Source organism: Dryobates pubescens, chromosome 1 (genome assembly GCF_014839835.1).
Source record: "Dryobates pubescens isolate bDryPub1 chromosome 1, bDryPub1.pri, whole genome shotgun sequence".
NCBI classification, from domain to species: domain Eukaryota; kingdom Metazoa; phylum Chordata; class Aves; order Piciformes; family Picidae; genus Dryobates; species Dryobates pubescens.
In genome coordinates, this window is record NC_071612.1 from 10195437 (window position 1) to 10218723 (window position 23287).

General features: G+C 40.0%; 1 protein-coding gene across 1 annotated transcript in view; it reads right to left on the reverse strand.

Annotated features, from left to right (window-relative positions):
• MDFIC2 (MyoD family inhibitor domain containing 2) overlaps positions 1–5532 on the reverse strand; it is a 52579-nt gene extending 47047 nt beyond the window's left edge. Inside the window, exons 1-2 of the mRNA XM_054179994.1 lie at positions 5412–5532; positions 4631–4718 (exon numbers count right to left, since the gene is read on the reverse strand). Of these exons, the coding sequence (XP_054035969.1) occupies positions 4631–4718 (88 nt within the window). The 5' untranslated portion in view covers positions 5412–5532. The remainder of the gene's footprint in view (positions 1–4630; positions 4719–5411) is intronic.
• Positions 5533–23287: the final 17755 nt, after the last annotated feature.

The window sequence follows — 23287 nt, forward strand, 5'->3', positions numbered from 1 at the left end:
CCTGTTTTATGGTTTAAGTGCTGACCTTGTACTGACCCTCAGTATAGGGCTGAATTTCACCCTACAGCAAAAATCTGCTGGCTAAAGCAGATGATTAAAGAAAGTTGGGCTAGACTTTTTACTATTTGAAAGACAATGAAAACAGGCTTATTTTGGACAAAAAAAAAAGTTTCTGATTTATGAGAATTTCAGTGCAGAAAGGGGCTGTTTTGGAGAAAGTCTTGAGATTAGAATTTCAGTTATATTTTTGGCAGGAGAGCAAGGAAGCCATTTCATTAACTTTTCACTGGAAGTTATATATGGAGGGCATTTGTGTACACAGCTGGGCAGCATAAAACAAGAGAGCTTTGTGTGAAAATATCCTGAAATGAAATTTCATTTCTGTGCAGCTTGGATCCGTGTTCCTGGGCTTTTGTGGCCAGTTTGGGATGAAACCATAGGAGGGCAGCATTAGGCCCTCACACATTTCCCTTTGCATTTGCAATGGATGCACAAATAGTGAACAGACCACTGCTGGTTCCTGGGCAAAATCAGTGTCACCTTTTACAGCTTTATGTCAGTCAGATAAGCTCCTGCCTGCTCCCATGTATCCATATGGCTGTAATCATCAAGTGATACTAAGAGATTTGTTTGTAAGGAACTCCAAAAGCCACATGCTGAGGCTGGTGTGAATTTAGCTGTGCTTTGACCTCCCTCTCCACCAGATGGCTGTTAATCTGGCACTAAATCACCACCATGGTGGAACGAGCCCTTGTTCCATGTGGCAGAGGCAGCTCTGTGGTCATGGTTGTGCTGTGTAAGCTGGGAGCATCCCTGAGTCAGCTCCTGGGAGGGTTACTCATCCTTGGGTGGGTACTGCATTTCTAAAGGCATGTCTTGTGTAGCTTCCAGATTGCACAGCACCTTCTAATAACTGCTTGATTAGGAGCCCATAGAGAGATTTGTTCCTTGGGGTGTGATGGTCTGCTTGTTGCACATCTTGTGGGTGGATGAAACAGGTGAGGACATGGGCCCATGCAGAGGACATTTATTTAATACAACTTTCAACTTACAGTGGTCCCTTTTCTTGCATATTCATATTTGATAAGTTGTTTTCATTGATGTCACTTTATGCATGTCAAAGCAAAGTGGGTGTATAAGTGGGGATAATATCTATGCTGAAGATTCTTTAGTTTTTCAGGGCAGAAATGTAGATAACTTTGCAAGTGCTTCTTTGCAAATGAATCCCAGGCTTTTCCTGAGTTGGTTCTCATCAGTGCTAAGGTCAGACAGACAAAACTGCCTTTTCTCAGTGCTCATTCACACTGATTCTGGTTGATTCGCACGTGATGGTCTGATGCATACCCTCCAAACACAGGTTTTCTCATCTGTTGTGTTTAGAAATAGTCCTGAGGAACACGACATACTATCAGAAAAGATTGTTGCTACATATTCTTCATCCTGAGACAGCTCAGGATATATCTGTGATCATTTCACCATCATCATTCCCAGTTTCAACCAGTCTCAACCCAAGGAGTCTCTCATGCTGTTCATACATAGATTTAAGTGCTAAGCGCCTCAGGAAATAAAGAGATATCTTAAGACTTCCTGAAAGTCTAGTAAACCTAGAGCACACATTTACCAGTCTGCTTCCCTGTTAACAGTTTTATAATTATTTCATCAGTACTCCTACAGTCTGCTAGTTTCTTTGGAGGACCTCAGGCCCCTCACCAAAAAAAATAATATAAAAAAATAAATGCTTGTAGGATAAGTCAGAAATAAATGGAAAGGGCAAATGTGCCCTTGTCCATTTAAAAAGTACAGTCTAGAGCTGTGAGTATGCAAGCATTTCTCTCCAAGACTGTGCTGGCTTGTGCAACATTATCCCACCCCACCCCCTGCCCCATGTCCTCTTTAATTCCTGTCAGTCTTTTGGCGGACTCATGGCAGCGATGTTGGTCCAAATGACTTGCTGAGAGGTAGAGGTATGAGTAGGACTGTTAATGCTCTCCCTGCTGATAGGATAAGATACAGTCCTATATACACAGCCTCATGTTTTTCTTTAATACTTTTTCACAAGGCGGTTTGGTTTCTCTTTTGCTTTGTGGTAGAAGCTTTTCCTCAGAATGAGGCTTTGATTTCTGCTTTTAGAGGCTTCAAGACAGAAGTGAAATACCTTCTTCCAAAAGAAAAAAAAAAAGAAAAGCAGAGGGCAAGTAACTGCCAGCCAGATTAAAATCCCCTCTCTTCCTGCCCAGATTAAACAGCTTCTAAAGTTGAAAGCCAAGAAAAAAACGTTATTTTGACCCACTGCACTACCAGTTACTACTTTTCAATGCCCTGGGGGAAAAAAATGAAGTCTAGGAAAGATACTTAAAGCCAGAGCCTGGTCTATACTTTTTCTCTTTTTTGTTTATTTCTGATACTGTGTGGTTCATGGTTGTTTCTTTTAGAAGGAACAAATAATCAATAGAAAGCCATGAATAAAAATAACTTTTCTTTAAAACTGGATGCTAAAAGAACATATAGTCTTCCTGCTGGGCTTGATGGAAACAGTACAAGCCTGTTCTCCACAATTCATTGTTTATTGGAATGCCTGCAATCTATACGTGAGGTATTTTTAAAACATTTAAACATAGAAGTTAAGCTGCTGCTCCAGACAATTTGGTTCACCATGGTCTAAAACCCCACCCTGGACCACGGAAATGCTTCAAGCAAAGAAACAATAGCAACATTTTTAAACGGCAAACTTCAAGCTAAGATAAAATAAATGTCCACATCCTTGTCTCAAGGAAAATTTATTTTCCATATGAGGCACGTTTCAGCTATTTATTGACTCAGCCTCTGTACAAGACCTTCAAGGCTCAATTCTGCTCTGTGGCACTTTAGAGAGAAGAGGTGCCGGTAGATGACATTTGATTCTTTCTGAAAGAGGTTTTATCTCCTCCAAGTGCAAAACAATTGGCACATAACTAATCATCTAGAAACTCAGATGATGTCTCTCCTTGGGAAGTGGAGAAATAAAGCATTGTGGATTAGCATCACTAAGTGAAATGATCTTGGGAACAGGTGGGAGTGAAATCACCTGGCTATGCAGGAGTCCCATATGGGACTCTGAGGGCCTGTGCTATTGGCCTTATCCTGCTCATGGGCATGGACTAGTTAAAGTTCTCTCTACCTTCATACCTGTTCTATAAAGCTGCAAATCTCTTGTGCTCTACTCACTCCTGATGGAATAACTACTCAGTTCTGTTACGTTTGCTGTTTACAAGCTGAAGTGCAGTGTTATCTTGTAGGATCAGACCTAGATCTCTCTAAGCTGTGTTGCCCTCTGTGATGCTCCACCTGCAAATCTGCTTTTACTGAAGTTAGCTCACACCTTGCAAGCAGAGGATTTTGGATGTCAAGTCGAATAGCCTGCCACAGTAGCCAGTGAGCTCTGCTCAAGCATGCAACTTTCATTCTGCAGAAGTGCTGCATAAACAATGAAGACTGCAAGGCAGAGGCATTAATTCAGGCCTACTGTATTGCAAACTCTCTGGCAGATAAAAGATGTAATGTACAATTAACTAGATGAGCTTAAAATAGTGATGCATATTTCGGGAGCAGTGGCTATAAATGAGCCCTAGGCACAGTGGTGGCTAAAAATTAGTCTTTTCCTCAATACTCCCATGGTTGATGCTTTCAAAAAAAGAAGGTCACTTGTTGAGTATTCCCAAAATACATTTGTTAGGATTAGAAAATAGCTGTTCTCCTTAAAAGCCATAATTTGCACCTAACCACAAACGTGTCATTTGTATCACATGCATCTTGAAAGCATCTTGAGATTGTACTGAATTCTTGTTTTGGGGATTTTTTTGTGTGTATGTATGAAATAGATAAAAGTGACTGCTATGACCCACAACCACACAAAGATGTAATAAACTATTTACTAACTTGGCAAATCATTTTTTCCCAAGCATGAATATATCTTAAGAACCTCCCATCTTGAGGCATACAGGGATAGGCAATAAGAAAACCTTTGCAGTCATATGTCCTGCTCTTCTAAAATAATTTACCAGTCTTTGAAGAACCAGTATTTGATGCAAATTAGTTACTTAGCACTTGTCATTTTTCAGCTTTTAAAACTGGAAGGGTTCCCTATACTTGGCTTTTATAACTTCTCTAATTCTGAGAGTCCATATTTCATAAACCGCTGACAACTGATGTTAAGACGAGACAATGTCAAATCCAAACATTCAGGGTTGATCTTCACTCATGTTTGAGAAAAAAACCAACAGAAATTAATCCAACCCAGTAACCCAGTTTGAGTTAATAAAACCTTTTCATCTGAATTATGATGGTGACCCATGCTTCTTAGTGGCTTACAGTGTGGGTTAAATAAAACTTCCCCAGGAATGCAAGGAGATTAGAAAAATGAGTTTTCAGGTTACTTTAAAGTTTGTTAATGTAGGCCTTTCTGCACTGTAAGCAAATGTAGATGAATGTTTCATAGAAGCCAAGCTATGGAATTTGGATGGTAGAAAATCCTGGCCATGTTTAAGCCTATAAGGGATCCTTATGCCTTTTTTCTTCCAAAAAGAAATTTTTAATAAATAAGAAATAGCTCTGAGCACAACCCAGCAACCAATATTTCAGCAATGTAACCTACCTTTCTTCAGCCAAGAAACATTTTGCTTGTCATGTTCAAAACTTTCTGCTGGTTTGATTTTTCCCTTGTCTGTCTCTGCTTCTGACATCTGTAAGGGAGAAAAGAATTTTGGGATGTCAGGATCTTTTAAAGAAAGTTTCTGACAGAGAAATGTGTTCTCTGTTTAGGTTCCTGCCATAATAAATTGTGCTTATTTACACAGACACATTTTTTCCCCCGACAGATTATTGATACTATGCAATATCCGAGTCATTCAATTTATGTTCTGTTCCTAAATGCTTCATCAATATTACATAGTTGCTGTTAGTAGATGGATTCATTTGTAACTATAAATTACATTAAGAAATGAATTATATGCTCATAGCATGCAAGTAATAGATGTACATTTAACACATAGAATAGCTACAGTCTGGCTAAAAAGGAGGTACCCAGTTTGCCTGTTTGTTGTGGTTCAAAGTTGCTGCAAAGCCTGATGTCAGCGAGGTATAATTATGTAAATAACCATAAATATTTATAAAGGCAACCTGAACAAAGTGTATTGAAATAAATAAATAAGTAAGTAAAATCTTTAGCACCCCTTGCAACAATTTATTTGCTGCAATGCTAAGAATCACATGCAAGTTACAGTACCTGAGGGTATAATGTATACAGCAGCTATCAGCCTGGACACTGTGGTTTACTTCCATTGCCTGCTAGGAATAAGATTAGGCTGTCCAGGCTGCTTCTAACTGCTTTATATTTTCACTGAATCCAGTTAGCTAAAGCATTTCTCTATTTTTACCTGTATCTTCCAACCGGGGGTGAAAGCAGCAGGGTTCAGAAAGCGAGGAGGAGAGCTTTCGGCCGAATCCCTCGCTGCGTGTTGATGTCCAGCATTCCCATACACCGACAAAACAGAAAGGATGAGCAGTGCACTCTCTGCCTGCCTGCTGTGTGGTGCTGGATTTGTCTTCCTGCCAGAATCAGCCAACTTATTGCTGAGGGTTTTCTTTTTTTTTTTCTTCTTTTTTTTTCTTTCTTTCTTTCTTTTTCTTTTTTTCCTTTTTGTTTGCATACACTTCTAGACCTGGGTAGGGCAGGGAGGGAAGAGGGGTAATCAGCATCCCACCACTAGTGGAGTGAGGGGTGGGGGTGGGGGGGCGGAAAATCAAGCTTTGCAAGAAGAAAAATTGGTTTGGAAAGGTTATTACTGCAGTTCATAACCCAGTGAGTCTGCAAGAGGAAGAAGAAAATAAAAAGGGAATCAGGAAATGAATAGTGACAAATCGGATAAATGTGTCAATGTTTTGGCTAAATGTAAGTTAAAGTACTGAAGGACGTAGGAATTAGACCCCAAATGTCTATTTACAGCTGCCACTTTGGCAAAGAAATGGTTTAATCCTGTGGGGAGCTGAGTGCTATGACCCTCTCAAGCTCACAGGAGGTGGAAATTCATCATCAGCCAGGAGGGTAGGTCTGTAGAGATGAACAGTCCTTACCTCCACTGCAACAGGGCTGAGTGGTCTCTGACATGGATAGCCCCTGTGCTGGGTGGGCTTGACAGGCAGCAGCACAGAGGGCAGGGCTCAGCCTGGAGTACCCTGTACTTTGAAGGCAATAAAATTCAAGGTTATTAGTAGGCTTCATTAATTCTACCATTCTACCAGTTCTACCTCTACCATTCTGTGAGTCTGAGATGCTCTGGCCATAGGTCCAACAATACTGCTCTCATGTTAGTAGGATCAGGGTGAAGCCCAAAGGGAACAGGATTTCAGGATGCTCAGAGGTTGCATCTTACTCTTTATATGGGGGGGAGAAGAAAAATATTACTCTGCTTCCCAGAAGTGAATTTTGAAAGTGTTGGTTGCAGAGCACATTCAGAATTACTCAGTTATCTTACCTTTTAAAGTAATATTTACAAAATTTCAAGCAGCATTTGTCACCAGATACTATAATCCAAGATCCCAGTGCTTAAGTGTGGCCAATAAATAATAACATATTCCCTTTGTTATGACAATTATCTTCCTCTACTCTCCCATCACATGTCATTCTTGCGAGTTAAAAAATGTTTTCTTTCTTTTTTTTTTAAATCTCTTGTGCCAACATGACTGAGATTCCTCTACCATCCTCAGCTAATTGTGAAATGCATGGTAAGTGCCTGCTTACATCTCCAAATTGCAATGATTAGTCTTGCATGGTTTGGAAACCTATTTTAAGCAGGGTACTTTGGGAATAATAGCAACCACAGTGGGGAAACCTCTAGGGCTAATATTTTAAGGTTTTTGTTCCATTTCCCTTGGATGCAGCTTTGAGAATCATGGGTTTTTTTGCCTTGCAGTTCCCCTCTTCCTTCCAGGAACTTCCCTTTTTCCACCCCTACCCCATGTTCTTGCATCTGAAATGCTTTAATTTGGTCGGTGGTGTTGATTTCTTCAGCTAGATTTGTCAGGGCAGGCTATAGCACCTGGTGGGTCCTAATAAAATCAGCTCAGCTCCTCACAGATCAGCTGAGACCTATCTGATTGCACCTTTGACTTGATGCAACTGTGCATTTCAGAAGCACTGTCAAAAATCAAGATGTAGTTTGTTTCCAAAATAAATAGAAGGAAAATATTTCTCCATAGTTCATTCAGCATCCCCACCTTTATTTTTTTTTAAGAGATTTTTGTGAAAATCCTAATGTCTCCCAAAGAAAGTAAAACAGACAAGGAAAGTTATTCCAAATCCACAGCCTTGAAAGCTGCTGTTGTTAGAAATAACAGTCTCTGAAGTCTTGTCTTTAAGGGTTTTTCCTCACTTAAGCTCTTTTATGAAACCAGCAGGAGCTAGAACTGAGTCTACACTTGGTCTCCTGGAGTTCAAGAACCAGCATCTCTGGCAGCCCATTACTAAATGTATCCTCCAAAGCATGACAATATCCATTTGACAGAAACCAAGCAAACACAAACCTGGTTTTCCAGCTGTGCTCCAACAAAGGTAACGCAAATTAGTATTCTGAGACGATCTCTTCAACTGCTATTCTCAGCTGAGATACCCTGTAGGACCCTTCTGTGTGTTGGTAGCATGCAAATCTGCAGAGGTTACCTAACCTGAGCAGGAAATAGCCCACCACTGTGTTAAGAAAGCATTAAACGACTTTCCCATTCGGAGTGTTCTCCATTGCTGGCATTCAATTGATGGTCCTAATGTTTTCAGTCCAGGAACATTAGATAGAACCTTTCTTAATCATGATCAACTCCAGTTTTCTACTGAGGCATGTTTCTAGGTGCTATTTTTTGCCTCGTTTAATTAAGTTATTTTGAATAAATGCATCAATATTTCTGTTTCCTAATCAATCTTAAAGTAGTTAGAGGGAAGGAAGGTTTGCCATGCATCCTCAGTAATGCCAGGCTTTGCAAGGGAGGAAAAAACATTATGAGAGAAGGTCATTAAAATATTGAGTAAACTTGTTTCTATTAAAGCTGTAATTGAATTTTTAAAGCCATGGCCCGTTTTAAACACCGAACTTTAGTTTATGGTTTGATAATTCATTTCACTTTTATTTTATAGGTTTTATTTTATAGCTACTAAATAGCTATGGGCCATCACTTGTTCCTTTTCCTTCCAGATTGTGAAAGAAGGTATTTATATGGAGGATTTAAAAAAAAAAAAAAAAAGGAAAAAAAAAATCATAATTCCCAAAGAGATGTGATATCAATCACTTGCCAGATAAATGTACTGTATCAAGTGCTTGTTGAGATTTGAGAGTGTATTTTTCTGGTCTGCTCAGCTGGGAGTGCATTCAAGTCTTTGCAGAGTTGCAGGGTAAGAAAATTTAATAGGTGGTAATAACCATCAAAGCAGAGTGAAAAACTCATTGTTGGTCCTAGCAAGCATCAAAACTGTCAAGTTTTCTTTGTCTCCTTAATGCTGGGTGAGGAGTCCAGAATTAGGGTCTATCCTGAGTCCAAGGGAGGATGTGTAGACATACCTGGAAGAGTCTTTGGTTACGTCCATGGGTACAGCATATCGAATGGAATGGAATGGAATGGAATAGAATGGAATGGAATAGAATAGAATAGGATGGAATAGGATGGAATGGAATGGAATGGAATGGAATGGAATGGAATAGAATAGAACAGGATAGGATAGGATAGGATAGGATAGGATAGGATAGGATAGGATGGAATGGAATAGAATAGAATTAACCAGGTTGGAAAAGACCTCTAAGATCATTGAGTCCAACCTATCACCCAACGCCATCTAATCATCTAAACCATGGCACCAAGCGCCCCATCCAGCCTCTTTCTAAACACCTCCAGTGATGGTGACTTCACCACCTCCCTGGGCAGCCCATTCCAATGGCCAATCACTCTTTCTATGAAGAACTTCTTCCTAACATCCAGCCTAAACCTCCCCTGGTGCTGCTTGAGACTGTGTCTCTTGTTCTGGTGCTGGCCGCCCAGGAGAAGAGACCAACCCCCACCCCCCACAACACTATATTTCACTACCTAACAACTTTGTACTTGAGGATAGGAACTATGTGCCTAGAACTTCAATTGTCCTGCATGGATTTTCCCCAGTGTAGCATTAGATTAAGCAGTTATTTCTTCTTTGCACAGTCCACGTCAAAGGTAGCCACTTGTCCACTGGCAAGCGGCGCTCTGTAGCTTTGGAATAGCCCACATGGCAGTAGATGTGCTTTAAAAAAAAATAAATAAAATAAGAATGATGAAACTGTATCTTTGCTCCCTTTTGCACCCTGGGGTGATCATTTCCAATAATAAAGTGAGTATAATGTGATGTGCCCTGTCAAAGTTAAGGAATCTCTTCTTGATCATGCATCTGTAGGTAGAATATTAAGTTGTGGGAACACGATATACAGCCAAATTATCCTGGTGATTACATGTAAAATGCATGGTTTTTCAGCAGAACCATCATGTCCTGTGAGTGCTTCAAATGCAAAACAGCCTGTTTAGAGAGACTACCTCAAACTGGCACTGACAAATGATCTGTGTGCTGCAGAAGCTCTGAGCAGTACAAAGACAGTAGGACTTCACTCTCCATCACTCTGCCTTGTAGACCCCCTAGGTAATTTTTCAATAACTCTGCGTCCTGTAACATGGGGCTTCATTTCACTTTGCCACCCAGTGCCACTGTAGATTGGTGAACACCTGGGAATAAGCTTAGGCTGGAGAATGGAATAAGAGCTGGGAAAGGGTTGCAAAGATGGATTAGTACAGAGGTTACTCACAGCCTAGAAGGAAGAACAAGCCACCAAGGTTAAGAATGCTCCATCTTCTATTGTGTGCTCTATCTTCTGTGTGTGTCTCATCTTCCAAGAGGACAGGAGGAAGGTTGATGTCTGCACTAGAAAGTGATGATGGAAACAATGTTAGAAGAGGATGAAGGGCAAATGTGACATAAAGCCTCTAACCATGGAGCCACAGAAGCCTCATCCAAGCTGGGGGAGGGCCTCTGAACACAGTGGTAAATTCTGGCCATTTTCCTTCCTATCAGAAGCAATCTTTTAGAGGCCCCAGTCAAAATTAAATCCTAGGATTTATAATAGTTTTATACAAAAATGCAAGCTAATCATGCCTTTGTATAGCCTAGCTTCAAGGAGAAAATGCTGTTTCATGTTTTGTCCATCATGGGCCAAGTTCTCAACTACCTCTGCATGTGCTGTCCTTATATCTGCTTCTGCATTGCCCTGTAACTTAGATACATGTGTTTGAGTGGAAAATACCTTAAACACAAGAACTTTCCTTGACTTTCTCATGTGGTGTATTAGGTGACAGTATGCCTTTTGAAAAGCTCAGTTTGGTGCATTTGGGAAAGTGGACATCCCTGGGCCAAGTGACACCTGCTACAGGAAGCTTTTCTGGACAAATATTTGAAAGCCTCTTAGGCATGACAGCAAAACTGGCAAAGACTCAGTAAGGTGAGACAGGATAGCTGAATAATTGCTGCCATTTCACAGTGTATAGTGGTATAAAGGAGACAGGAACATAGCCATCTCATGGAGGGAAGTGTCCTTTGGCAGAGAGGTGCAACCAGTGGTAGTTAGAAGACTTTTATAAGAGTGTAGAGGAGTTTGTGTAAGAGGTGCAAATAATGAAGGCCATATCTTTGTTGCAGCAGCTCACTATTGCTGTCTGGAAGCTATTTTGGATTTTTTTTTTTCAAGGCCTCTAGTTGAACAGTTCTTACAGTAATCATAAAGAATTTGAGGATATTGTTTAAGATTCATTTAGCTCAATGCAGGAAACTTATGTCTCCTTACCAATATTCAAGCACAACCTGTTCCACAAAAACATTCAGGTATATGCTCTTTCCAGGCAGTCTGCTCCATTGCTCCATTGATAACAAACACAATCATCTCTTTGGTGTCTAGGCTAACTCTTCCTTTCCATTCTGCTTGTGCAAAGCTATTTCTCAGCTTTTCAGCATATAAAGGAAGATTCTCACACGTTCTCTCAGCTTTTTTTCAATATTTAACATTTGGAACACATTTGTTAGTTGATGGTCAATATTATGATCCTTGAAGCTTCATCTTTCTGATGTGGGGTCCAAAAGGAGTCACAATCCTCCTAAGACTCTGCCAACATGGAATAACTGAGATTTTTGATGTATTTTCCAAGCTTTCTTCCTGTCTATGCATCCCAGTATGATGTTTGTCATCTTCAAGACAGCATGAAAGTCTTGACTTATATTTGATTTATAATCCACCCTGTTCCCCAAATTCTGCTCTGTAGCAACAGAAATGTAACCAGCTCTTTCCTTCTTTTTGTGCAACTAATTATTTCTGCCTAAGCATAAGCTTGTGCAGCTGGACTTCTGGAACGTCATCCTAGCTATCTCCACACTGTTTCCCTGGTTTGTGGAGATCATTTTGAACTCTTGTCCTGCCATCTAAAGTGCTTGTTAGCCCTGACATCTTGTGTTTGGGTTGGTGAGTGTTTGCAGAATTCCAGTGGAAATCATTTCTTTCTATAACATTGGTGTGTGGAGCAGGACAGAAATAAAGCTTTATGTTTCCCAAACTGCATGGTCATGGATGGGAAATGTGTCCCCACAGTTTGTTTCCTTACGGGAATCCATGAACACCTTTAAGCTCTGTCTCTTCATGGTAACATAGTGAGGCAGCTGCTGGAGTATCAGTATGACACATCTGTGCATGTACCTAGGTGGGACCAAAGGGAAAAATCCTTCTTATTTCAGCAAGTGCAGAGTGCATACTGGGACTGCTGACAGCCAGATCTCACCATCTTGAACATCATGTGCAAGCCAGGTAGGTTCAGCAGTGATTTGCTACGTGATCCATCATATGCAAAAAAGCCTGTGGCAAGTATTTTTTAATGAAGAAGAATCCGAGCACTTAGGACTCCTGTGCTGACTGGCAAAGCTTGACAGCACCTCCCCAAACAGTACTATCTTCGATAAGATGTCAGAGAAAGCATTGCACTTTTTAAACAGCGAGAAAACTGACTGGAGTGGTTTCCTTCATGCTTTTAAGTAAGCTGCTTCCCAACAGTGATTGAGATGTGGTTGCCTTCTCGGAGGTGCTGAGTAGAGCTGAGAAGGGAGAGGCTTTGTCTAAATTACTCTTATAAGAAAAAGACAAAATTAGACCTCTACCTTATTTCAAGAAGATGTCAAGGGAACTTTTTGCTGGCTTGAACACAGCATTGCTATTTCTCGGCTAACCACTGCTGAAATGAATTTCTTGTTCTTTTGCTAAAGTTTTTTTTTGTCTTTGTTTAAATTCTTGTCAGGGCAGAGAGGACAAAGCAGCAGAGACAAAACAGCAATTTTGTGAACTTTTAGGTAGTCTCCCTGGGGTAGAAGAGACCTCAGGTCAAGTTCTTTCTGTTCCTTCTGATGTTTGCTTCTAGCTGGAGTGAAACAGGTCTAACAGGAGAGATTAAGAGCTCGTCCTAAAGGAACTGATAGGTTGGTGGATATGAGAATTACTTGGGATCTTTCTTCCTAATACTTCTGTGAGATGCTTTGTAAAGATCTTGATTTGGACTAGTGAAATGAGAAAAATTGAAGCCTCAAAGGTTTGTGGAAGAGGAAATAAGTTTTCTGCCTGAGCACGTACAACTGCAACTGAAGCCAATGTGAGCTCTGGGAGTTCAGCACCCTGAAAATGAGGCCTGATGTCTAAATGAAATTGAACTTCAAACAGAAAAGTAGTTTTCAGGCCCTTTTGGAGCCCAAACAAAAAAGTATTTATTCTATTTGATCAGCTATTCACAAATGATGCCTTTGTATCTTTAAAATAACTACAAACCAAATTTAAAACTGGAAGCTCTCATCTTTGATGTTATCTGCAGATAAGATAGAGCTTTGAAGCACTAACAGAGACTAATTGGAACAGAATACCAATACAACTGAAAATTAATGGAAAACACAAGGACTGTTTGGAGCACTGTCACTCTAAACTGGGACCATTTCCTTGCAAATGTTATAGAATTTCAGGGGAAAAGTGCAATTCTCTGGACTGTAGATGAAAGAGAACTGTCTGATTCAATGTAGCATGATACTTCAAAAACAATTAGAGTTTTAAGTTATTTGTCTGTATTCATTGTATTTTTAAGTGTCAGATTCTTTCAAATATGTAACAGGAAGGAGGATGGGGAAGGTGTGCCATAGGTGAATTAGTATCAAACTCATATTTTTAATTTGAAGGAGGCTCTTTTTTTTACCTTTTTTTGTTGTGAGCTTGAAAAGAATTTGTCAAAGTTGCTGGGAGGGAAGGAAAAAAAAGCTAATAGTGCTATATATAGAAAACATGCAGATGAGAATAGAGCAAAATTAGATCTGCAATCAACCCTAGACCTGAAAATGGAAAATAAATTGTCATCAGACCTAACAGTATGCAGGTGATACAAAGGAGACTAAATTTTCCCTGGAGATTCAACTTGTGTCTTTTAGGTCAAGCCTGCTCTGATGCTCTTCAAGGTTCAGTTGGCTCATAGTGAGGCAAGGCAGGGAAGAGCAAGAGCAGAGTGGGAATATCCTTTGGATTTATTCTGAGGAACAACTTGGTGCAAGATCAAGCAGTACTGTAGTTGTGCTGCGTTGTACTCTGGACAACCTCAGACCCTAAGCTGGGTTGATCCTTTGCAAGTTTGCCAAGGCAGTGGAGGTGAGATACATGTTTGTACCCTAACTTCTAGTAGTATATGAAGGCAGTGTGCTATGTAGATCTGTCCAAGAAACCCACTTGATATTAAAAGAATATTATTCTGATTGCTTTGCCAAGTATTCTGGCATGCCAGAGCTGAGGTTGCTCAGGCAACCTTATTTCTATTCCCTCATTCATTAACACACTAGGTGATCATATAACTGAAGCTACTAATTCTTAATTCAGACCATATCTTGGGCTTAGAGAAGGATTTGTGCAAGACACCTTGTTTTACCAATTAAACCCTGGGAACAGGGTTTCAGATTTTTTTCAAACACTATTCATGCTTTGCTGAATATGTAAGGAGCAAGAGGTGTGTGACTATTCTGAAAAAAGATCTGTCAAATGTGAGTGAAATCTCCTTTGAAGGGAACTGTTCATTTGTGAGGTCCCAGCATGGACAGCCTCTGCTTTCTTCTTGGGCCAACATTTCACTTGTTGCTGTTTCACTTTCGTGAGGGTTACCCAGACAGCCCAGCCTCTATACTCATTGCCCTACATACCCATTTCTTATCTGATGTTCTCATACTGGGCAGCACCTCTCTGACCAGATGGAATCCACTGATACTCTTTATCTTAATTTAGATGTAAAGCATCATCTGTTCTTGACGAAATTCCAAATGAAAATAGTGTTGAATGCATTGCCTAAAATGTTTCTAATCACTCACCATGGCTATTCTATTTTTCTCAACTGGTTCTCTACCTCAATATTTATCAGTTCTTATCAAATTAAATAGAGACTGTGTTTTCACATACTACCTAGATGATAAAACATAGCTTTTGTGTATTTTTGTAAAGGTTCCCTTCAACTGTGTATTTGGGTTGAAAAGAAGCCTAACACTTATTTAACTATGCCTAGTTTTCTTCTTGAGAGCAAAAAAAAAAGTCTCTTTTATCTGTAACACTCAAAAGTAGTACAGTATCAGCAGCTTTTGTTGTAATGCCCATTGCTTTTTCTTCTTGAGAACCTGAAATTTTGCAATCCTCTTAAGTGCTTGTTTTCTCCAATAAATATTCTGCGCTGCTGCTATATTTCAGTTGTTAGGTTTCTCAGGGGAAAAAGGCAGTAAAGAAAGAAAATGAATAAATAAACAGCTCAAAGTCTTGAGTGTCCAAAAATATTGCAGTATCTTGATTTGAATAATCGAAAATTGAGACACTTTATTTGGGTACATTTCATCTCATTGAAAGCTTTGCATGCAAATGTAAAGCCTGCCATTCCCTCCAGTTCCTTTGAACGTTCTCTTTGCTGGTCTTCTGTTTTGTCTGTTCCAACAAAAGGGCAAGCCTACATGTTATTTAAAGTTCATAGCTCTTGTATTTAATGTAAAAAAAAAAATAATTAAAAAAAAAGAAATTCTACAAAATAAAATGGGGGGAGCATCTTCCCACATTTTTGCAGTGATTGAAAAAAATCCCTTGATTTTCTTCTTTTGTTTCTTTTTTTTTTTTTTTACTGCAGGAATAGGAGAAATATCTTTTGTTTCATGTAGAACTATTTCAGTACATTTTAAGTTTCACTTTTCTTAGTCTTAGCTGGAAACACTGAAAATAATTAACCTAATTAAAACCAGCAACAAGCTCCTTGGTCCCAGTACCTTATTGGGATGTTGGACTTAGAGGGGGTTTAGTGCAGTTATCCTAAAAAAGGAGCATTTTAGGGAACTTCTGCTTCTAATTAAACTCCAAAACAAAGCCAAGGGTCAGCAAAATCTGACTTCTCTCACCACTGGAAAATGCTGGAAATGTTCCTTCAAATTACATCTTCGGTCCAGATTTGTTTCTTTCACAGTCTAATCACAAAAGTAAAGAAAACTTCATAGGCACACTTGAAGAATGAGGGGAAGAGCCTCATTCCTACCATCCAAACACACCTTGGTTCTTCATGTAAGCTGTTCTCCATACTTTGCCCAATCCTTTATTTCAAATCCACAGTTCCTTTAGAATGTGTCATGATCGAAAACTTTGCTGACACAAAGTACAATGAAGAACCCAGGAGCACTCTGAATGTCCTTATGTAGACCTGTCTCACCAGGCCTGTCTCAAACACATGGAAAAGAAACCCAAGCTCACCAGCTGGATAGGACAGTGACATGCTTGGAGGGAGGTGGGTGGGTGTGGAGCTGAGCTTGATGCAGTCCTTGGAGGTGATGCTGAGTTGCATGAGTACATTGCAATGGGGGCCTGCAAAGGCTCTCATTGCCTGGCCCTGCTCATTTGACACTACTTCATCTTTAACATGTGGAAATTTCTGAAATATGCATCTTAGGATATCTGCTTAGCTTGCCTAGAAAGCTTTAATAATTAATGGGAATTCAGAGTTGAGGTATAGTAATGATTTATACTGGGAGCTGTCTTTACACAATCTGCTCTCAAAGCTTTCTAGAGTATTACTCTTAGTGTCTAATTAACTTCCGAAGAGTGATACTGCTCCTTTCACTACACTGATTGATCAAGGGCTTAACTGCAAGTCATATTTTCCAAGTGATTCCCCAGTGTCCTCTCAGCTCTTATGAGTTCTTGCTGAGGAAAAGAACTGTCTTGGATGTCAAGAACTACTTTCAAGTTTTCAGATGCAGTATCTTAGACATCAAGGTGTTGCTGTTGAGCCCACATAGCCATTGCCCAGAATTTTCTAGTCTTTAGATTTAACTGTTACATGAGCTAAATGTTGCTTCTTTTCCCCAATAGCAACTCTTTCTGGTGCACCTTTTGGAACATACCAAGGGTACTGTGTCCAGTTCTGGGCCCCTCAGTTTAGGAAAGATGTTGACTTGCTGGAACATGTCCAGAGAAGGGCAACAAAGCTGGGGAGGTGTTTGGAGCACAAGCCCTATGAGGAGAGGCTGAGGGAGCTGGGGTTGCTTAGCCTGGAGAAGAGGAGGCTCAGGGGAGACCTTATTGCTCTCTACAGCTACCTGAAAGGAGGTTGTAACCAGGTGGAGTTTGATCTCTTCTCCCAGGTAACCTCTGACAAAACAAGAGGACACAGTCTCAAGCTGTGCCAGGGGAGGTTTAGACAGGATGCTAGGAGGAAGTTGTTCACAGAGAGATTGGCCATTGGAATGCGCTGCCCAGGGAGGTAGTGGAGTCATCATCACTGGAGTCGTTTAGGAAGAGACTGGATGGGGTGTTTGGTGCCATGGTTTAGTTGATTAGACAGTGTTGGAGGATAGGCTGGACTTGATGATCTCAGAGGTCTTTTCCAACATGGTTAATTCTATTCTATTCTTTTCACTCTCAGGGATCTGTGGTGTTAAAGACATGCTAATATAATAAAATACACTGAAAATTCAAGTAACAAATAATGATTTAGAGGTAAGATGTGGCATTACAAATATCAACTACCAGGTGAGGGCTTTGAAAATAAAGGGTCATTTTATTGTTCTACCATTTGCATGGTGAGTCATTTCAGTAAATCACTGTATTTTCCCCATCTGTTATAGAAAAAGTCATAATGTGTTGTGATCTAGCTAGGAAAAACCTTCTATAGAGACCCTAGGACTATTACAGTTAATGCTGTATCTGTTTTCCAGTTGTTGGGCATTTTATTTGTTTAAATTAAAACTGTATGAGAGTGAAAAGAAAAGGTGATGGGACAGTGAACAGGAGCAGATAAGGTCTCATGTAGGTCAGGGCCCTTGTTCTTTTTGATACTAAATTTTGGCTGTTGCAAATAATACAAAGTCCTAGAGACCCATGGATACAAGAAACATGAAGTACAGGACCCTTCTTTCAGACTTGCTCTCTTTTGAAGTGAGTCATTCATTTCCCAGAATCATTTTTAGCGTTGCCAGAGGATGCTGGGCAAAAATATACTTTTTCTTACTATTTTATTGTCCATTTAAGGCCTATTTGCCCCACCACTTCTCTGTACCTTGCTTGGGATCTCAAAGAGTCTCTTAGGTTTTGGCACAAGCTTTCTTGCTGGAGAGGAGGAGACTCAGGGGTGACCTTATTGCTTTCTACAACTACCTGAAGGGGGGTTGTAGTCAGGCAGAGGTTGGTCTCTTCTCTCAGGCAACCAGTACCAGAACAAGAGGACATAGTCTCAGGCTGTGCCAGGGGAGGTTTAGGCTGGAGGTTAGGAGGAAGTTTTACACAGAGAGAGTGATTGCCCATTGGAATGGGCTGCCCGAGGAGGTGGTGGGGTAGCCGTCACTGGGGGTGTTCAGGATGCTTGGATCCATGGTTGAGTTGATTAGGTGGTGTTGAATGACAGGTTGGACACGATGATCTTGAAGGTCTCTTCCAACCTGGTTTATTCTATTCTATTCTATTCTATTCTATTCTAGGTAACCAATGCATTTTGTAAACATTTGCTCATGCATAGCTATGTTTACATTCAATATTGGTGGTTCATAATCAGCTGATGAAGCAGACCTTGAAGACAGAGATTTTTTTCACAAGCAGCCCAGTTTATTTTGGGACCCAGACAAGTTGTTCTGACCCCAGGAGTTCATACTACGACTGATACCTTTCTTCTAATGTATCAGGTTCTAAAATCTGTTTTCTTAACCAGTTCCCTCCCTGTTTATGGTAATGAAAGAGTATTTTCCAGCACAAGCTGCTCTTATAACAGTATTGTGTTATTTGCTTTATTTTCTTTATCCTTTCCACCAAAATGATGTCTTCATCTTACACCTGAGGGCTTTGCACTGATGGCACTGGCTTTGGAGACTGTGTTCAGGCTCATCTATCATTGACAGCTACCAGCTTGAGAGTATCTACTTCCTTGGGATCCAAATATTCCTCTGACAGGATTAACGAGCCATCTTTTAAGAAATTAGCTATACCTCCATTTCCTCTTTCCATCCAAACAGCATTTGTGATACTAATAACATCAGCCAGAGCAAAAGAGGAGATAAAAGCACTGGTGGCAGAGTTCCACATATGAAGGAAGGTGTCAGAAAATCTTGGAAGGCTCATCCAAAGTTTGCATCAAAATTAATAACTGGCTTTGTCATTTAAATCAGCTTGAAATCCTAATGTATTTATTCTGAAACTTCATCAGGAAATAGCTAGTCTGAACATCTTATGCTGGAACTTCTCAGAGTATTTAATTTCTGTGAGGCTGGAATGATGATTAGAGTATTTCCAGAGGTTACAGGCAGAGGCTGATGACTGAATTCAGGCACTTCTGGGTCTTTTCTTTCTTTTGTTGTATGTTGTTGAGGTATGAGTGAGTCTGCGGGCCCCTTTGTGCTGGAATTCCCCAAGGAGAGATTCATAAGGACAGTGCATGTTAGTCTGGCATTTCCTCCAAGCTCAAGCATTAAGATTTGACACAAATTGCATTAGAGCTGTCCTATTATCTGCTTCAGCTAAACTCTTACCTATTTTGCCAACAGGAAAGAATACATGGAAAGTATCTAAAAGAACAAGGATCTTCCACAAACAGTTTGTCTCATTAAAAAAACCCAACAACACAAGAAAACTAACCACAACAACCACCAAAAGAAAAACCAGCACCAAACCCCATAATTTTGACATATGGGGATAAATTAATGCTTCATCCTCCTATTTATACAGTAGGTCTGGTTAGGTATAGCTGGAACAAAAACGTAATTCATTGCAGATAATAATGTTTTGTCGAAACAGGAAAATGTAATGTCAGAATTGTCTAATATTATGTGCTGGCCTAGTACTGCTCCTATGAAAGGATAAAACCAGAGGTTGTTTTTCTGTAGGTTTTGTAAAGCTCATATCTTGTGAACACCTTACCCAAAATCTCTTACAGAAATATGCCCACATATATAAAGAACCATAGGTTTGGTTCTTATATAGAATCTTTTAATAGTATTGGCACAAATCCTTGGAATGGTTTTATCCTAAACCAAAGGTCTTCAAAATACAGCACACCAGCTGTAAGTAGGAGACACAGTTTGGTATGGTTCTGTTACTGCTTCTGGTGATGTCTCCAACTACTGAGCTACTCCTGATTAAAAAAAAAGCGAACCCTTGGGCAACAGTAAGTGTTTTCTGGGGAACAGTAAATATTAACATGGATGAAAGCAATGCCTTGATACAAATACCTATATCTCCTGATAGAGATATCCTGTTTATCAGCCTGCCTCCCTCTTTGTGGCATAGCATAGAACTGCCTTGACTTGCAAACAAAAAAGGTGGGAGGAAACCCCTTACAAATCAAGGCAGACAGTTGTCTTATCACACGTGAATCATTTTGGAATGCTCACATTCCTAACACAGTGATTTTAATAGCAAAATACCTTGCACATGCAGCATGGTGTTAAATGTGGGCAGCTTTTTAGAGGAGAAGGGCTGCAGACAGCAACATTTAAATTGTGGGGGTTTTCCAGGGTGAAGCTACAGAAGAAGTGATCAGTAAAGCAAGAAATCACTGCCGTAGTGTGTAAGGAAAAGAGGTAATAGGGATGCTGCTACCTGAGGAAAAGGGCAAATCCTCTTCCAGATAAGGGAAGAGAGAGAGCTGTAAGAGGAGAAAAACATGTAAGGAAAGATTAGAGTTTTTTACCAAGTGGCAAATTATTTAACACTGAAGTTGCATCTCAAGTCAGTCCTGTCTATCCCAAGACCACCACATGCTTGTAACCTCAACTTTGCAGACCACACTGTTTCTCTTAGATAACAAGGATATGCAGATAGGAAGAGGCACAAAAATAAATTAGAAAAGGATTTCTTTAATGCTTCTAATAATGTATTGGGACATGATTATCATAATGAATCTTGTAAAAGGAATTCACTGCTTCCCCTTTTATGTGATGTATTTCTGACCTTAACCCACTTGATATGCGATTCCTATTCAGCAAAGGTGCCCATAATAGAAGGGCAAGAAGGATGATCAGAGTTCAAACAATAGGGTGAGAAATGCACAGCAGTGGGAAAAAGCTTCCATTTTCCCATAAGCTGGGGCATAGAAGATACTGCAGCCTCAGCTCTACAGTATCTTATGAACAAACAAATTATGCATGAGTTTGCTCAGGGGACTACTCAGCTACTCAACAATAATGGGTAATTGCCCTCACAAACTTATCCTCATATCACTCATACACACCAACACTTACACTGAAAAGAAAAGACGCAGAGAACAAATTTCAATATAAACCACATTATTATTATGAAAATGACACATTTCCATTTAACCCTTTTCTAACACAAAGAACTCGCTGCGTTTCAAAGAGAAAAAAAAGGGGCTAGGAAATGTGAAACGTTAGGCTCAGTATTTTCCCTTGGAAGGCACACTCAAGATTGTTTTACTTGGCACATTCTGTACTCTTCATTGTAGCAAAGGCTTGCGGGTATCTAATGACACAATCACAGAATGCCATAGAAATTTGGAACAAAATCCCCATCTTCGATACAATTCAGCAGATTCACGCCATATGGAAATCCTGCTGTTTAATGTAACACCATTAAAAGCCACATATTGCTAAATTCATCTCTCAAAGATTTTTGCAAAAGTTGCAGGAACAATATTATTTCTGAGTTTTTAACCTTTATTCAGCCTCCAGCATTCTTGAGAGTCAAATGCATGTTTCATAACTGGAAATCTAACTACTCATGCTGGTGATATTTTGATTTCCCAAACATATGTAGTAATATAATGGTCTTTTCTCCTTCATAAAGAACTAGTAAGTTACAGCTTGATCAATAACTGGGAAAGAGATGAGCCATAGCTAGAGCTTAGTGTTCTAAAATATGATAGATTAACTTCAATTTATTCTATACTTCTTCACCTTAAGCATCTTGTTCATTCCTGTTGTTTTCCATGTTGTCTTACAACAGTGCTTCCAGTTCTAAGTAGTAAATTTCCTGGGCCTAAGATTGTGTGCTAACATTTGAGATTGCGAAGTCTTTTGGTATTTCTGGACTGCAAATGAAATCATTAATAAAGCTATTTGCTGCACAGCCACCCATATACATTTTCAGTCCATCCCTTTAGGAAAATCTTCTGTTCAAAGCAAATGTTAAGGATGCACAATATGAGTAGACAGAAGGAAATTCTGGCTGTTGTGTAGAAGCTTTACCAAAGCTTCACCCAACATTTTCAACCACATCTGCACAGATCTCAGGGCTCCTTACTAGACTGCTCATAGGTGCAATGATTTCCAGGCTTCATCTGCTGGCAAGAATTGCATCAGAGAGGATATAGGAAGTGACAGAGACGCCAGCCCCTTGTTGCAATGTATTTCCCCCAAATCCTGCTGAAATCCGAAACAATTCTTCTGTCCAGTGAGAGAATGTGATTGATGCCACCACAGAGATGCCATGAAAATGGAGTGTGCATGCTGTTTGCCATACCCATAGGAATATCTTTAAGCTCAGAAGTACCTTGTAAAATCTAGGTACCAGGGAGCTTAGAGGTACCTGAGAAGAGTCCTACACAAGCTATAAGCTGCCTTTTCAATTAGAACCTATTTCAGATTTATCATTTTCTTTTCCATGTCTAAAAATGGGATAGAGATTTGCATGATGGTGGAGGCCAGCATCTGCAGGTGTGGCAGGTTTAGCCAGACTCCCACAGAGCCTGCCTTACCAGATGCTGAGCCCTCCTGAGCACATGGTGATCACAGGTGTCTAGAGAAGGGCCAGCATCTTTCCAAAAAGATCATTCAGGAAGGATTTTAAATCATTCCAAGTCAGCAGGAATAATGGCAGGCAACTCAGTCTCTGGGAGATTTTGTAGAGACTTCTGTTATTTATGTACTGTGTCAGGGAAGAGCAAGATGAGTTGGGACCAACACCTTCAGGAGATGACAGAGGAGTTTAGAGAAGAAGAATCAAGGGGCCTAAAATAGGAAGGGAGAGGAAACATCGATAGCTGTCTATCTTTTGTTTGCAAAGCCATGATTTATGAGAATGTTGCCCCAGTCTAGGAGTGAAGCTTGTTCTGGTAAGTTTTCAGAGATTGCTTTACACAGCTGTTGGCAGCCTAATAAGTCTGGGACTTCTACTCTAGAGTTGCAAGAAGATAATTACTCACTCTTCCTTCCTTTGTCAATGCAAGCAAAGTAGGCTTTACATCTCTTTAGGGAAAACTAACTTAGCAGCAAACAGTCATAAAGGAAGGAGTAGCTCCTTTAATAAGACCAACACACTGTGACTAACAAATTACCTGGATGAGAGAGGAGCACCAGTGCTAGAAACCTTTCCAGTTTCTGGCTGGTGCACTTCTAGCAAGTCACAATGTTTCTCTGTAGCAGAAAGCCAGTGAAGCTGCATCTGAGGGTTGTGATGACATTTGTATGTCCCTAATATATTTATAGCTCAGGACGGAGTTACCTGTGTGTATGTCTCACATTTTTCCCCCCTAGTAGATATGCAGAGATTTAAGCAGGTGAAAATGTGTCCACAAAGGACCATAAAGAAGAAAAGGAGTTATAAGGCAATGCAGCAAAAGCACTGATGCATGGTTATTGAAAGTAAAAATGGTTAACATGTGGAAAGAGGTATATAAATGACTGCAAGCCACTTTTTCAAATGTCTTTCCCTGTTGCTCTTAGCAATATCACTGAATATGA